General features: G+C 44.7%; 1 protein-coding gene across 2 annotated transcripts in view; it reads left to right on the forward strand.

Moving 5' to 3' along the window:
* The window catches only part of LOC126298835 (AP-3 complex subunit delta-1), a 234,114-nt gene that overhangs the window by 101,427 nt on the left and 118,640 nt on the right, over positions 1-14,047 (forward strand). For both annotated transcript variants that reach the window (XM_049990312.1, XM_049990313.1), the window contains exon 11: positions 9,397-9,445. In XM_049990312.1, coding sequence (XP_049846269.1) covers positions 9,397-9,445 — 49 coding nt within the window. The remainder of the gene's footprint in view (positions 1-9,396; positions 9,446-14,047) is intronic.

Below are 14,047 nucleotides of genomic sequence, written 5' to 3' on the forward strand. Positions count from 1 at the left end.
TGAGGTAGAGATTCTGGCATCCGCTTAAGACGCAGATCTCGCCGCACTCTCGGACACAATGGATGTCGCTCGCACAGGTACTCAATCAGTGGCAGCAGGTGATCCAGTGGTGTAATCTGTCTCCTCGGCCCCTTCACGCTTTTCTCGGCCATGGACAATGTCATCCTCCAGTGGAACTGCAGCGGTTTTTTCCACCATCTTGCTGAGGTCCGACAACTTCTCCGCTTTCACCCTTTCCTCTGCATTGCTCTTCAGGAAACTTGATATACGGCGATATGAATCCCTGCCCTCTGTGGCTGTCGGAGTTATTATAAGAACCGGGCAACTTATGAGAGGGTATCTGGTGGCATCTGCATCTACGTCCTTCACTCTCTTTACAGCAAGTCTGTCGCTCTACAAACACCTTTAGAGGCTGTTGCTGTTCAGGTGTGGACGCCTCAGGCTGTTACTGCCTGCAGTCTCTATCTTCCACCAGATGGTGATGTCCTGTAGCATGTCCTGGCTACGCTGATAGCCCAATTGCCGCCAACTTTTCCATTACTGTGCGACTTCAACGCCCATAACCCTCTGTGGGATGGATCAGTGGCAACAGGCCGAGGCAGCATCGTTGAGCAAGTATTGGCACAGCTTGACCTTTCCCTTTTAAATAATGGTGCCTTCACACATTTCAGTGTGGCACATGGCACGTACTCAGCCATCGACCTTTCGATCTGCAGCCCTAGCCTATTACCATCTGTCCACTGGAGTGTGCACGACAACTTGTGCGGTAGTGACCACTTTCCGATCTTCCTGTCACTGCCACAGCGCCACTCTTCCGGGCGCCCCTGCAGATGGGCTGTGAATAAGGCTGACTGGGACTTGTTCACCTCCATTGCCACTATTGAGCCTCTTTCCAATGATGCCATTGATGCGGTGGTTCCCTCAGTCATCACCAGCATCATTACTGCTGCAGAATCTGCCATTCCCTGTACTTCTGGGTCCCCTCAGCAGAAGTCTGTGCCTTGGTGGTTGCCAGAGTGGCTGAGCTGATTAAAGATCGCAGGCGGGCACTCCAGCGACACAAGCGACACATCTCATTGGAACCTCTCATCGCCTTAAAACAGCTCTGTGCACAAGCCCGCCGCCTCATTTGCCAATGTAAGCAGGAATGCTGGGAAAGATGTGTGTCCACCATTGGCCTTTGTACCTCTTCATCACAGGTCTGGGCCAAGATAGGCAACTCTGTGGCTATTGGATCCCCGTCAGCTTACCTGCACTTTCACTGAATGGAGCAGTCTTTACTGACTCTGAAACAATTGCAAACTGCTTAGTGGAGCATTTTGCTCAGAGTTCCACTTCTGCGAATTGCCCACTGGCCTTCCGCTTCCTGAAACAGCGGTTGGAACGTCGGAGCCTTTCATTTCACTCACGCCACCCTGAATCCTACAATGCTCCGTTCAGTGAGTGTGAATTCCAAAGTGCCGTAGCCACTTGCCCTGGTACGGCTCCCGAGCCAGATCACATCCACTGTCAGATGCTCAAACACCTCTTGGTGGACTGCCAGCGGAGCCTCCTAGACCTTTTCAACCGTATCTGGGTTGAAGGTGAGTTCCCATTGCAATGCCGGGAAAGCGTCGTAATCCCCATGTTGAAACCTGGCAAGAACCCACTGGAGGTGAACAGCTACCACCTCATTAGCCTCACCAACGTTCTTTGCAAGTTGCTCAAACACACAGTGAGCCGGAGTTTGAGTTGGCTACTTGAGTCTCGGGGCCTTCTGGCTCCGTCTTATTGTGGATTCCATAAGGGCCGCTCTGCCGCCAATACACTGGTGTGCCTGGAGTCTGCCATCCGTAAGGCCTTTGGCTGCAGTCACCATCTGGTTGCCGTCTTTTTCGACATGCGGAAGGTATCCGATATGACATGGCAATACCACATCCTCTCTACACTTCATGGTTGGGGTCTTCAGGGTCTGCTCCCAATTTTCACAGAAAACTTTCTGTCGCTTCGTTACCTTCCGCATGCAAGTTGCGGCCTCCCATACTTCCTCCCAAGTTCAGGAGAATGGGATGCCGCAAGGATCTGTCTTAAGTGTCTGCTTCTTTTTAATTGCAATTAATGTGCTCGCTGCGATGGTGGGAACCTCTGTCTCAGCTTCCTTGTATGCTGACGATTTCTGCCTATACTATAGCTCCACTGGCGTTGCAGCTGCTGAACGGCAGCTGCAGGGTGCTATCCGAAAGGCACAGTCTTGGGCTGTAGCGCATGCCTTCCAGTTTTCAGCATTATGAATTTCTGCCGGCGACTCACTGTTCACCCTGAGCCATGGCATTATTTTGATGGCAAACCTCTTGCTGTGGTGGACACACATTAGTTTTAGGGATTGGTTTTTGATACCCGGTTGACTTGTTTCCCTCATATTCGGCAGCTTAAACAGACGTGCTGGCGGCATCTTAACGCTCTTCATTGCTTGAGTCACACCAGCTGCTGTGCCGATCGGTCTACCCTTCTACGGCTGTACCAGGCTTTAATTCAGTCCCGTCTAGATTATGGGAGCCTGGCTTACGGTTCGTCATCAACTTCTGTATTGCAGTTGCTTGACCCCCATCCTTCACAGCGGGCTCCAACTCGCCACTGGAGGTTTCCAGACAAGCCCTGTCAACAGCATACTTGTGGAGGCAGGTGTCCCTCCATTGCAGTTCCGGCGCCAACGATTACTGGACACTTATGCTACACACATTTGTAGCTCATCTGGGCATCCCAATTATCGTCTCCAGTTCCCTCAGTCAGTCGTCCATCTTCCGGTTCGCATCAGAACTCTTCTCTCTGGGCTTGAGGTTTTCCCTCTCCCACCTCTTTTCTGGGCCCCTCTGTGCGTACCCCCATGGTGTGTGCCCTGCCCATGCCTTCGGCTCCATTTGACACAGTGCCCAAAGGACTCAGTCCATCCTGAGGTCCTCCACTTCCGCTATCTTTCAATCCTTGCCGCATTTCGAGGCTCTGACGTAGTCTATACTGACGGTTCATGTCGGTTATGCTCTTACTCTAGGGGATCATTATGAACAACACTCATTGCCACCTGGCTGCAGTGAGCTGCTCGCCATCTCTCGCACTCTAGAGTATATCCACTCCTGCTCAGGTGAGTCCTTCGTTATCTGTAGTGACTCCCTGAGCGGTTTCTGAGCTATCAACCAGTGTTTCCCTCACTCTCGTCTGGTGATGGCTATCCAAGAGTCCCCCCATACTCTTGCCCCTTGTGGCCGCTCTGTGGTCATTGTGTGGACCCCGGGTCATGTCGGCGTCCCGGGAAATGAACGTGTTGACACGCTGGCCAAACAGGCTGTCAGTGCACCAGCCTTGGAGATTGGCCTTTCGGAGAGTGACCTCAGTTCAGTTTTGCACTCAGAAGGTACTTTGCACCTGGGGTGAAGAATGGCGAGCCCTTCATTCACCCAACAAACTTCGGGCCATCAAAGAGGCTTCTGGTGCGTGGCGCTCCTCCTTGCAGGCCTCTCGCAAGGACTCTGTTGTCCTTTGCCGGCTGCGCGTTGGCCACATGTGGCTGACGCACGGCCATTTGTTGCGCCAGGAGGACCCACCGCTATGTCGCTGCGGGGCAGCTCTGACCGTGGTCCACATTTTGGTGGACTGCCCGCTTTTAACAGGACTCAGGCAGACGTTTGCGCTGCCTGATACCCTCCCTGCCCTTTTATGTGATGACGTTGCTATGGCGGACCTTGTGTTGAGTTTTATTCGGGCAGGGGGTTTTTATCGTATGATTTGAGTGTTTGTCCTTTTATTTCCTGTATTGACTTGGGCCTTTGGCCTGTGGTTTTAAACTGTGGGTTTTAATGTCATTTGGTGGTTGGCTTTTCCTTATTTTCATGGTCGGCCAACCACCTTCACACTCGGCGTGATTTTAGTTCCGTTTGTATGGTCTTTGTCTGTCTTTCTTGTATTGTGTCGTCCCTTGTCTCAGTTCTCAGTTTTTAACGACTGACAGTTTTTCTTTTGTGTGATTTTATCGTGGAACAAGGGACCGATGATCTTAGCAGTCTGGTCCCTCCAATCCCACACCCAACCAACCATCCTGAGGTACTCCACTGCCGCTATCTTTCAATCCTTGCCGCATTTTGAGGCTCTGACGTAGTCTATACTGACGGTTCATGTCGGTTATGCTCTTACTCTAGGGGATCATTATGAACAACACTCATTGCCACCTGGCTGCAGTGTTTTCACTGCCGAGCTGCTCGCCATCTCTCGCACCCTAGAGTATATCCACTCCTGCTCAGGTGAGTCCTTTGTTATCTGTAGTGACTCCCTGAGCGGTTTCTGAGCTATCAACCAGTGTTTCCCTCACTCTCGTCTGGTGATGGCTATCCAAGAGTCCCCCCATACTCTTGCCCCTTGTGGCCGCTCTGTGGTCATTGTGTGGACCCCAGGTCATGTCGGCATCCCGGGAAATGAACGTGTTGACACGCTGGCCAAATAGGCTGTCAGTGCACCAGCCTTGGAGATTGGCCTTTCGGAGAGTGACCTCAGTTCAGTTTTGCACTCAGAAGGTACTTTGCAACTGGGGTGAAGAATGGCGCGCCCTTCCTTCACCCAACAAACTTCGGGCCATCAAAGAGGCTTCTGGTGCGTGGCGCTCCTCCTTGCAGGCCTCTGCTGGCTGCGCATTTGCCACACCTGGATAACACACAGCTATTTATTGCGCCACGAGGACCCACCTTTATGTCGCTGCGGATCAGCTTTGACGGTGGTCCACATCTTGTTGGACTGCCTGCTTTAATTCCACTCAGGCAGACGTTTGCGCTGCCTGATACGCTTCCTGCAGTATTATCAGATGATGTTGTGATGGCAGATTTAGTTTTGAGTTTTATTCGTGCTAGGAGATTTTATCACGTGATCTAAGTGTTTGTCATTTTTTTGTGTTGAGTCTGGTCTTTGGCCTACCATTGTAGAGTGGGGTTTTTAGTGCACTTCTTGGTGGTTGGCTTTTCCTTATTTGTTTCTATTGTTGGCCCACCACTGTTTTAATTACTTTTTTCTGGTCTCTGTCTGTGTCTTTCTTGTCCTGTGTCATCTCCATTGTTTGTTCTTATTCTTTGTGGGTGTTTCAAGTTTGTGGAAAAAGGGACTTATGGCACTAGTAGTCTGGTCCCTTCGATCTCACAAACCAACCACATTTTACTAAGCTAAAGCCGCGAAATTAAACAAATCATCCTCTCGTATGCTTTTATGACATCTCTCTCTCACATTGGTTTATCTTGCCATAGGAAATACATCAGTCAAATTAAATTCACTGAATTGGAGTGAAAGGAATGAGTGTGAATGAAATCAGTGAAATGTAATGGCATGTAATGATATCAGGGAAATCTGTGCAAAAGTGATGGAACTCCAAAATAATTAATATGTCATTACAGATGAACATTTGTGTCAGACCAAGATCCTGGAACAGTGTGGTGCTTCCACTAAATATGTTCCACAGTGGTGCTGTTCTCATGTGTGTTGTGGGAGAACCAGTGATTGCAATATTTAGGAGTACTAGGCGGGTAACATGAATGAAAATGAAAGTTGGTGATGGCTACATGCTTGTATATCCTAAATTGTTAAGGCAACTGCTCACAATAAGCACAAAATGCAGGTTTAAATTTCTCGTGATATGAATTTACAGTTGTCTTGACATAATTCATTACATTAAAAGGTCAGCATTTCTGAATGAATTTCTCAGATATTATTTCATGTCACCGTTTTCACTAATTTCACCCTCATTGGTTCCATTCATTTAATTTTAGTGAGTCTCATTCAGCTCATCATTGTTAATTCTTGAGTTTCACTTCTTTGTGTATTGCTCCTGTTTAAACATGTATTTTCTCGATTCCTGTGCAGACCTGTGACTGTACAATTTATAGTGTGCATATCTGATTTTTCTTACTATGAGGCATGTTCAGACAGTAAGTGCACTGTGTCCATAACAGGCTGTGGTTTTTTGTTTCTTGAGGGTTGGCAACACTGACCAGAACAAGCATCACAGAAACATGGTAGTACATAAACTCACATTGTAGTGACTAGTTGTGTGGAAGGTGTTGGTAAGAAATCCCACCAAGTGCAAGCCAAGTGCTATGATGTGCTTCCTACTTGCAGAAGGATAACACCAACAGAAATTTTTTTGTGAATTGAAAGGGGTCACGGTGAAGGTTTCATGACCAGAACAAATGTGTTTAAGTGGTGTATGGAGTTTAGTGGAGGCAGAAAAAATGTTCATGACGTCAGAGGAGTGGAAGGCTTTCCATTTTGACTGAGGAGTTGGTGCAAAAAATCAGTGAACTATTTTTGAAGAGCATCAGTTGACATTGGAGGAAATTTCTACAATGTTTCCACAACTCTCTCGATCTCTCTTATATGAGACGCTTACAGAAATGCTGAGATACCAGAAACTATGCACAAGGTGAGTCCCAAAATAGCTGATGGAGTATCACGAGAAAAATCACGTCAGTTGCACCCCCGAGTTTCTTGAACAAATTTAATTGAAAGGTGAGGATTTTGTGAGCCCTATTTTGACAAGATGAAACATGAGTGGTTAATTACACACCTGAGACAAAAAGACAGTCATCTCACTGGCATTACACCAATTCCCCATCAGCCAAAAAATTCAAAACTACATTTTTGGGGAACATTGGCAGACCCTAAAAAAAATGTCAAAAGGAGCGGAATGCTAACGAGAAGAGTGCTCTTGTTGTGTGACAATGCCCATCTTCACACAGCTTTAGCCACCAAGGGGCTCTTGGACTCAGTTGTTTGCCATGTTTTGAACCTCCCGCATATTCCCCTTGTCGTCTTCAGAGTATCATATTTTCATCTCCCTGGAGCCACAAATGAGTAAAATTAAATTTTCAGCTGACACATGCACAAAGAGGTTCTGGAGTGGGGGGAAGGAGCTGGCGGCAGAGTTCTTTGAAGAGGACGTAAAGAAGCTTGTGCTATGGCTCACCACATACATTGAACAGGATGATGATTATGTGGAAAAATAATCAACAATATCATGTAATTTTTTTCAAATACATCTTTTCTTTAAAAAAAAATACGAAAAACTAGTACACTTACTTTTTGAACATACTTTATATTAGCTCCAGATTCATGTATACTGATGATGTCACTCTGTGTTTGATTGCATTATGTTACCAAGTAGTATGTTAAAGTTTCACCAGTAAACATGAATTGCTATGTGCGCCAAATGCTTAATACTTAAATGCATGATTTAAAAATGTATACTGCTAAGTGTGCGTAAATTTTTCCAACTCTCATTACTTGCAGAGAAAGACTCTGCTTCGTGGATTCAAGTAAAAAGTCTTGTACTCTTACGTCTTACAAGGGGAGGCCACGGCATTTGGATCATAGATTTGCTTCATACTGTGTTCACTTTGAGTGCTGCATTAGGAAACCAAATATGTGCAAGTAATAAGGTGTACTACTTGGGCACTCTTGAGAAAATTGCAAGAGAAGTGTTGTGTGTTGAATATGTACTAGTGCGTAGCGATTACGAGCCCAAGATGGCGGCTGTCTTGTGGTTAGGTGTAGAGGTCTGTAACCATATTTTTTCAACCTTTGTCATAGTGTTTCATATGTATGACACTTGAAAACTAACATAATAAAAGAAAACACGTGTATTTGCATGAACTGTTGTTAGATTTGCATTGATATTTGGCTGTTTATTAATTTTTAATTATTATGATTAATATTATATTTATAATTATCTATAAGTAAATGACCAAACACACACAGTTTTCTTGGAAGTGTTTACCTTTTGTGATTTGTGAAATCTATTATAGCTACAATCGGGTAAGGTACACAAAACTGCTTTGCATCTGGATGCTTTGACCTGCAGACACCACTGAGACCTTGCTAATGTAGCAAGAATGAATAGTGTATGTGCTATTTTTTTTTAAATCACTAAATTTGCCTTTTCACTGCAAAAAATGGAGATGACCCCTAATTCATTAACTAGTGTAGGTGATGAACTTCATGAAGATTCAATGCATAATGCAGTTTGCAAAACATCAGTTATAAGTTGGTTTTGTGCACCCTGACAGTCCTCTTCAAGAACCAGGTCTTACTGATATGGAATCATTAGCAATGATTTCTGCAGTTGCAGTGGCGGTTGGAGAAAATCTTGATTGGCCTACTTTCAAAATGTTAGTATAAAAGATATGTATTGCTGACAAAGATCTCATTCATTCTGATAAAGTAGATGAAGTAGTTCTATTCAGTGAAGTTGAAGATTTTCCTGATGAGAAAGATAATCAGCCAGCCAAAAAGAAGCCAAAAGGTGGATATATTCCACTGGAGACAAATATAAAAGTAATGAGACTGGCAAAAGAGAACACCATGTGGTGTCTACAAACTAAAAGATTCATGCAAATACACATTTTTTCATTCTGTCGCCTTTCAGATGTCATATATATGAACTAATATGACCAGTGTTGAAATAAAAATGATGAGCAGGGCCTCAATCCAGCAATTCATCAATTACAGAGGCTGAACACTAACCACTAGACTGCCACTGTGTTATATTCAGTCGCAACACACCAGTACATACACAACTAATAAAACTTCTCTTGTGATTTTCTTGAAATTGTCCTAGTAGTATGCCTTACTACTTGCACATTATGTTGTCCTAATGGACTACTAAATGCATACAGAGTTTGAAGTAAATCTGTGATCTGAACATTGTGGCCTCCATTTGTTAGTACAAAGCACTGCAGTTAACAAAATACTCTACCACCTCCAACCTGATAGTTCTATGTCAATGGCATCTTCAACCTTGCATGCTTTAAAATAAAAAAAAAAAATCTGTGCTAAACAACACACACTGCCTCCAGTATTGTCATAATACTAACAGATGAGACAGGCAGATAGAGTGCAGCAGTTTAAAACTGAGACTCATAGTCAGGACATTTGCTTTTCGCAGACAAGTGCTCTACCGACTGAGCTACCCAAGCAAGGCTCATGCCGAAACTTTACTTCTGGCAGTATCTAATTTTCTACCTTCCAAACTTCACAGAAGCTCTCCTACAAACCTTGCAAGACTAGCACTCCGGGAAGAAAGGCAATTGTGGAGAATGGCAGAAGTAGAGCTGTGAGACCAGGTTGTGGTGTGTACTTGGGTATCTCTCAGGAGAGCACTTGTCTGCAAAGGGCAAATGTCCGACAGACTGTTTGAATCCACCAGGAAGTTTGATATCAGCACACCATCTGCTGAATGGTGAAAATATTTTGGGGCTTGTTCGATATTTAACATGATTTGCTCATACTGTAAGATATATTACTGTAGTGAGGAGTTAGGTGTATGTTTGATGTATTTGTATTTTTGTGAAGCAATCCTAAGGTAGTCTCACATAAATATTATATTTACAGCTGTGTGTCCAGAAGCTCAGGATACTAATTGAAGATTCGGATCAGAATTGTGAGTAATACTTACACATTTACAAATCAATATAATCTTTGAAGCCTCCTCCTCCTCCTTTCTTCTTCTTCTTCTTCTTCTTCTTCTTCTTCTTCTTCTTCCTTGCCGGCCGGAGTGGCCGAGCGGTTCTAGGCGCTACAGTTTGGAACCGCGCAACCGCTACGGTCGCAGGTTCGAATCCTGCCTTGGGTGTGGATGTGTGTGATGTCCTTAGATTAGTTAGGTTTAAGTAGTTCTAAGTTCTAGGGGACTGATGACCTCAGCAGTTAAGTCCCATAGTGCTCAGAGCCATTTGAACCATTTTTTTTCTTTTTTCTTTGGTGTAAGTTAGTTATGTTTCATTGGTAAGGTAATAAACACTTCGAAATTATATCAGGGATGCGTTTAATCTCAAAAGCAAGACAACACTGTGGCTTACAGTCCACTTCAAAGCACATTCTTTGATGTCTTAATCTACAAAATTTTAACCATTCAAACATGATTAGATCCATAATCATCTTTGCTGCTTTGTAATGTTTTCCATACCAATTTTTCAGTTTTAAGTATATGTTTTTGTTTATGAAAGAGCTGTAACGGAATTAGTGTTAGATGCCTCCCTTTGTGGTGTCGGGGGCTAAAATAGACCTGCAGTTATTCCTTGCATGTCATAATAAGCGACTAAAAGGATTTTTATACCTACTGAAGATTTTACATTGATGATGCGGCCATTATTATGAAACCTGTCAATTTTCACTCCTTTCACAACCTTTTTGGCATAATTACTTATGATACTCCTTCAGAGTTTTGACCTCCATTTTTCTGAATTTCACAGAAGTGCGAGTTGTTTGAGGAAGGACACCTTACGTGATGCAAAATCTATCCATCATGCTCTGTTATCTTCCACACCGACTAATAGAGTTGATTTATATTCACTCTAAAATCCAGCATGGTAGCCAATTCCTAGTGTGTGTTTGGGGAGAGGCCATGTACTCTTGGAGTTGTAGCCCCCGAGAACACAGAGATCGTACTGCCCATGCTAAGCCGTAGTCTCAGCATGTAAACTAAGAAGTAGGTGCTTATCCAGTCAGGAGTGTTGAGGACTTCTAGCAACAGTTACTACGCCAGGTAGCCTTTGCACCGGGTGGTGCTCATGGGAAGAGCCTCCAGTCGGCATAAGTGGCATCAGGGTGGATGATCCGCAATAAAATGGATCTATACCAGTGGCTGTGGCAACTGGCCTTCTTAGTGGATAGAAAAAGGGATGTTAGTGCAGAGGCTTATAACCCAGCGGTGTTTGTCTTTGCCTACATCGTGGGATGAGAGTTGGGCTAGGAGAAATGGAGGTGTACAGTTCTTGGTATGCTCTAGAACTGATAGATAATCTTTCACTATGTTGAAGCCTCTGTGTTTCATTGAAAATATTGAGGATTGGTTCAGAAAAGTTCTTACAGTATAGAGGATGAGAAACAGATCTTTGCTGTTGAAAACATCGATTGCTCACCAACCACAGGTACTACAGGCCTGTGGCAAGCTTAAGGATATACTAGTGCCATTTTCCCTCATAACAAACCTAAGAGGATTCAAGGTGTCACCTTCCATCCGGACCTAACGCCATAAGTAGATGAACTGCATGCTAACCTAGAGCGACACGGAGTCTATTTTGTTCGTTGCATCCAGCGAGGTAATAGAGTGGACACTGGATCTTCGATCCTGGCCTTCGATGGAAGTGTTTTACCTGAGAATATTAAGATCGTGGTTTATAGATGAGATGTCAGGTTGTATTTTCTTCCTCCATCTAGGTGCTTCAAGTGTCAGAGAGTTAAACACATGTCTTCCTGCTGCACTGTTGGTGCTACTTGTAGGGTGTGTGGAAGGACATTGCACAAGGGCAGCCCTTGCAAATAACTCTCTCCATGTGTAAATTGCCGTGAATTCCGCCCCCCCCCCCCCCCCCCCCCCTTTGGTGACCTGTTCAGTTTTCAAGAGGGAGAAGAAAACTGAAGAATATAAAACACTTAAATCTGTCTCATCAAGATGCTAAGGAAAAGTTTGAATGACTCCACCAAGTTAATATGGTGTCTAAGCTTGCTTGCATTGTGTCATAATCCACACCTATGGTTATGACAAGGACTCAGACGGCAGCCCCTGGCGCTAGATGTATGTCGGAGCATGTTCTTCAGTTGAGGGAGGGAACATCAGCTCCCTTTACTCCCAAACCCACAGCACTGATGGTAACAACTCTTATCAGAGCAGTTGGAGGTGCCTCATCGTCCTCCAGCATCATCAGGGAAGAGGATACCTGTTGAGGTGCCTCCCACCCTCCACAGGACGAAACAGACCCGCAGTCTACCATCGATCAGTGGCTGATGGGGCCGCAGGATGTGGATTGCGAGGAAGAATTATTATCTTCTGTGCAAGGAATTAAGACTGGGAAACTATAACAGAAACCAAAACCTCACAGGGACAAGAAGGGTAAATTGAAAGTTTAACTGAATTCTGCTGCTCCCATCAGTCGTTAATTGTCCCACCACCACCACCACCACCACCACCACCACCACCACCACCACCACCACCCCCACCCCCACTCTCTCTCTCTCTCTCTCTCTCTCTCTCTCTCTCTCTCTCTCTCTCTCTCTCTCTCTCTCTCTCTCTCTCTCTCTCTCTCACACACACACACACACACACACACACACACACACACACACACACACACACACACACACACCAGGTCTCCGAGTTCAAGCCCACGGATATCAATGAAGATTTACACATTCAGGTAGAACATGACTCGCCAGCAAAGTAATCATATTCCTGGTTCCTGTTCGCTGGTTTCTCAGATCCCAGTCTGATGTTCCTTCAGTGGAACTTTAATGACTACCATTGCCACGTGGCTGAACTCCATCAATTAACTATCCTACTATTAAAAATTACAAATTGCATTAATGCTGAGAGCGCATCTTGAAGAATCAACATACTCGTACACTCACACTTTCATTGAGCAGGTGCTGTTAACCACTGCCTTAGAAGCTGTGGCTGTTTGTGTCTGCCTGTTAGTTAGGGTAACAGTGTTTAATATCTCTCTACCCGAGACTGATCTACGCCATACTACAAGCTGGTAGAGTTGCTGTTACAGATACATCCACCTTTCCTCCTACAGGAGTACTTCAATGCCCACAATCCTCTTTGGGGTAACAAAGCCACATCTAGCAGGGACCAAGAAATGGAACAATTAATTTCGGAACTGGAAGTCTGTCTACTTAACACACGAACTGTGATACATTTCAGTACGGTCCATACATACTCGGCGATAGACATTACAGTCTGCAGCTCAAATATCTCACCATTAATCCAGTGGTCCATCTGTGGCGGCCTTTGTTATAGTGAGCACTGTCCTATCACACTTTTTCTCAGACCACCAACCAGTGCAACATGCACCACATTGATCCCTCTGGAAAGCCAACTGGTAAGATTTCACCTCCACAGCGACTCTTGAACGACATCACAGGAGTGGTACAAGATGCTATTGGCATGATCAAATAGTTTGTGGAGGCCATGATATCCTGTTCTTCAGGCCCTTTCTGCTCAAATCTGTACTGTGGCAGTCTGAAGAAATAATGGTAGCTATCAGAGAGCATCAAATAGCACTACAGTGTCACAAGCACCACCCTTCTGCAGAATGTTTAGTAGCATTCAAGCCACTTAAAATGAATGCACAGTTTTTAATAGAAAAAGCCAAGCAGGTATGTTGGGAACAATATGTATCTTCTGTGATAGCCCACACCCCATCGTCTCAAGTATTGTCTAGACTCCACCCCCATTGCTGCCATTCACCATCCACAGAAATTCCGGGCATCTCCCTCACTGGCGATATCTGTTCTGATCCCACACTCATTGCTGAATGTTTCACAGCACACTTTGCCCAGTTGTCCTCATGCAGTAACTGCCAACTTATTTTGCTGACCCAGAGGTGGATAGCAGAGCAAAGGTTCATATCCTGTGCACAAGGCCTTGAATCATAGTGCTTTAGTAGAATGTCACAACACTGCCCCATGGGCTTAAACAAAAACCATAATCAAATGCTTAAACACCTTAGCAATGACAACATAAAACACAGCCTCAGGTTTTTCAGTCGCATTTTTTTGACAGGGAGGGGGACCCCCTCCCGCATCATGCTCCACTCCAGACAGGAAAAGACCCACAAATTTTGACTAATTATCGCTCAGTCTCAAACAAAATGGCTGAGTAAATTATTGGAAAGAATGAGTAATTGATAACTGTTGGTGCTTGTAAGCCAGAGGACATTTATAACAATTTCAAAGTGGCATTAGGGTGCTCCAGTCCACCACAGACTAAATACGTTCATCTATAATCTGCAAAGCACAATGCTTTCACACATTGCCAATAGCTGATAACTGTATTCTTTGATCTGCAGAAGGCATATAGTACCACCTGGCACCATCACATTCTGTCTACTTTGCACAAGTGGGGTCTTTTAGGGCTGCTTATGTACTTTTATTGAGAATTTACTATCCCTCAGACTGTTACGAATATGGGTAGGTTCAGCTTTCAGCAACCTATACTAGTGTCTTGTAGGGATCATTTCTGCGTGTAACTCTCTTTGCC

Source organism: Schistocerca gregaria, chromosome X, assembly GCF_023897955.1.
Source record: "Schistocerca gregaria isolate iqSchGreg1 chromosome X, iqSchGreg1.2, whole genome shotgun sequence".
Lineage (NCBI taxonomy): Eukaryota > Metazoa > Arthropoda > Insecta > Orthoptera > Acrididae > Schistocerca > Schistocerca gregaria.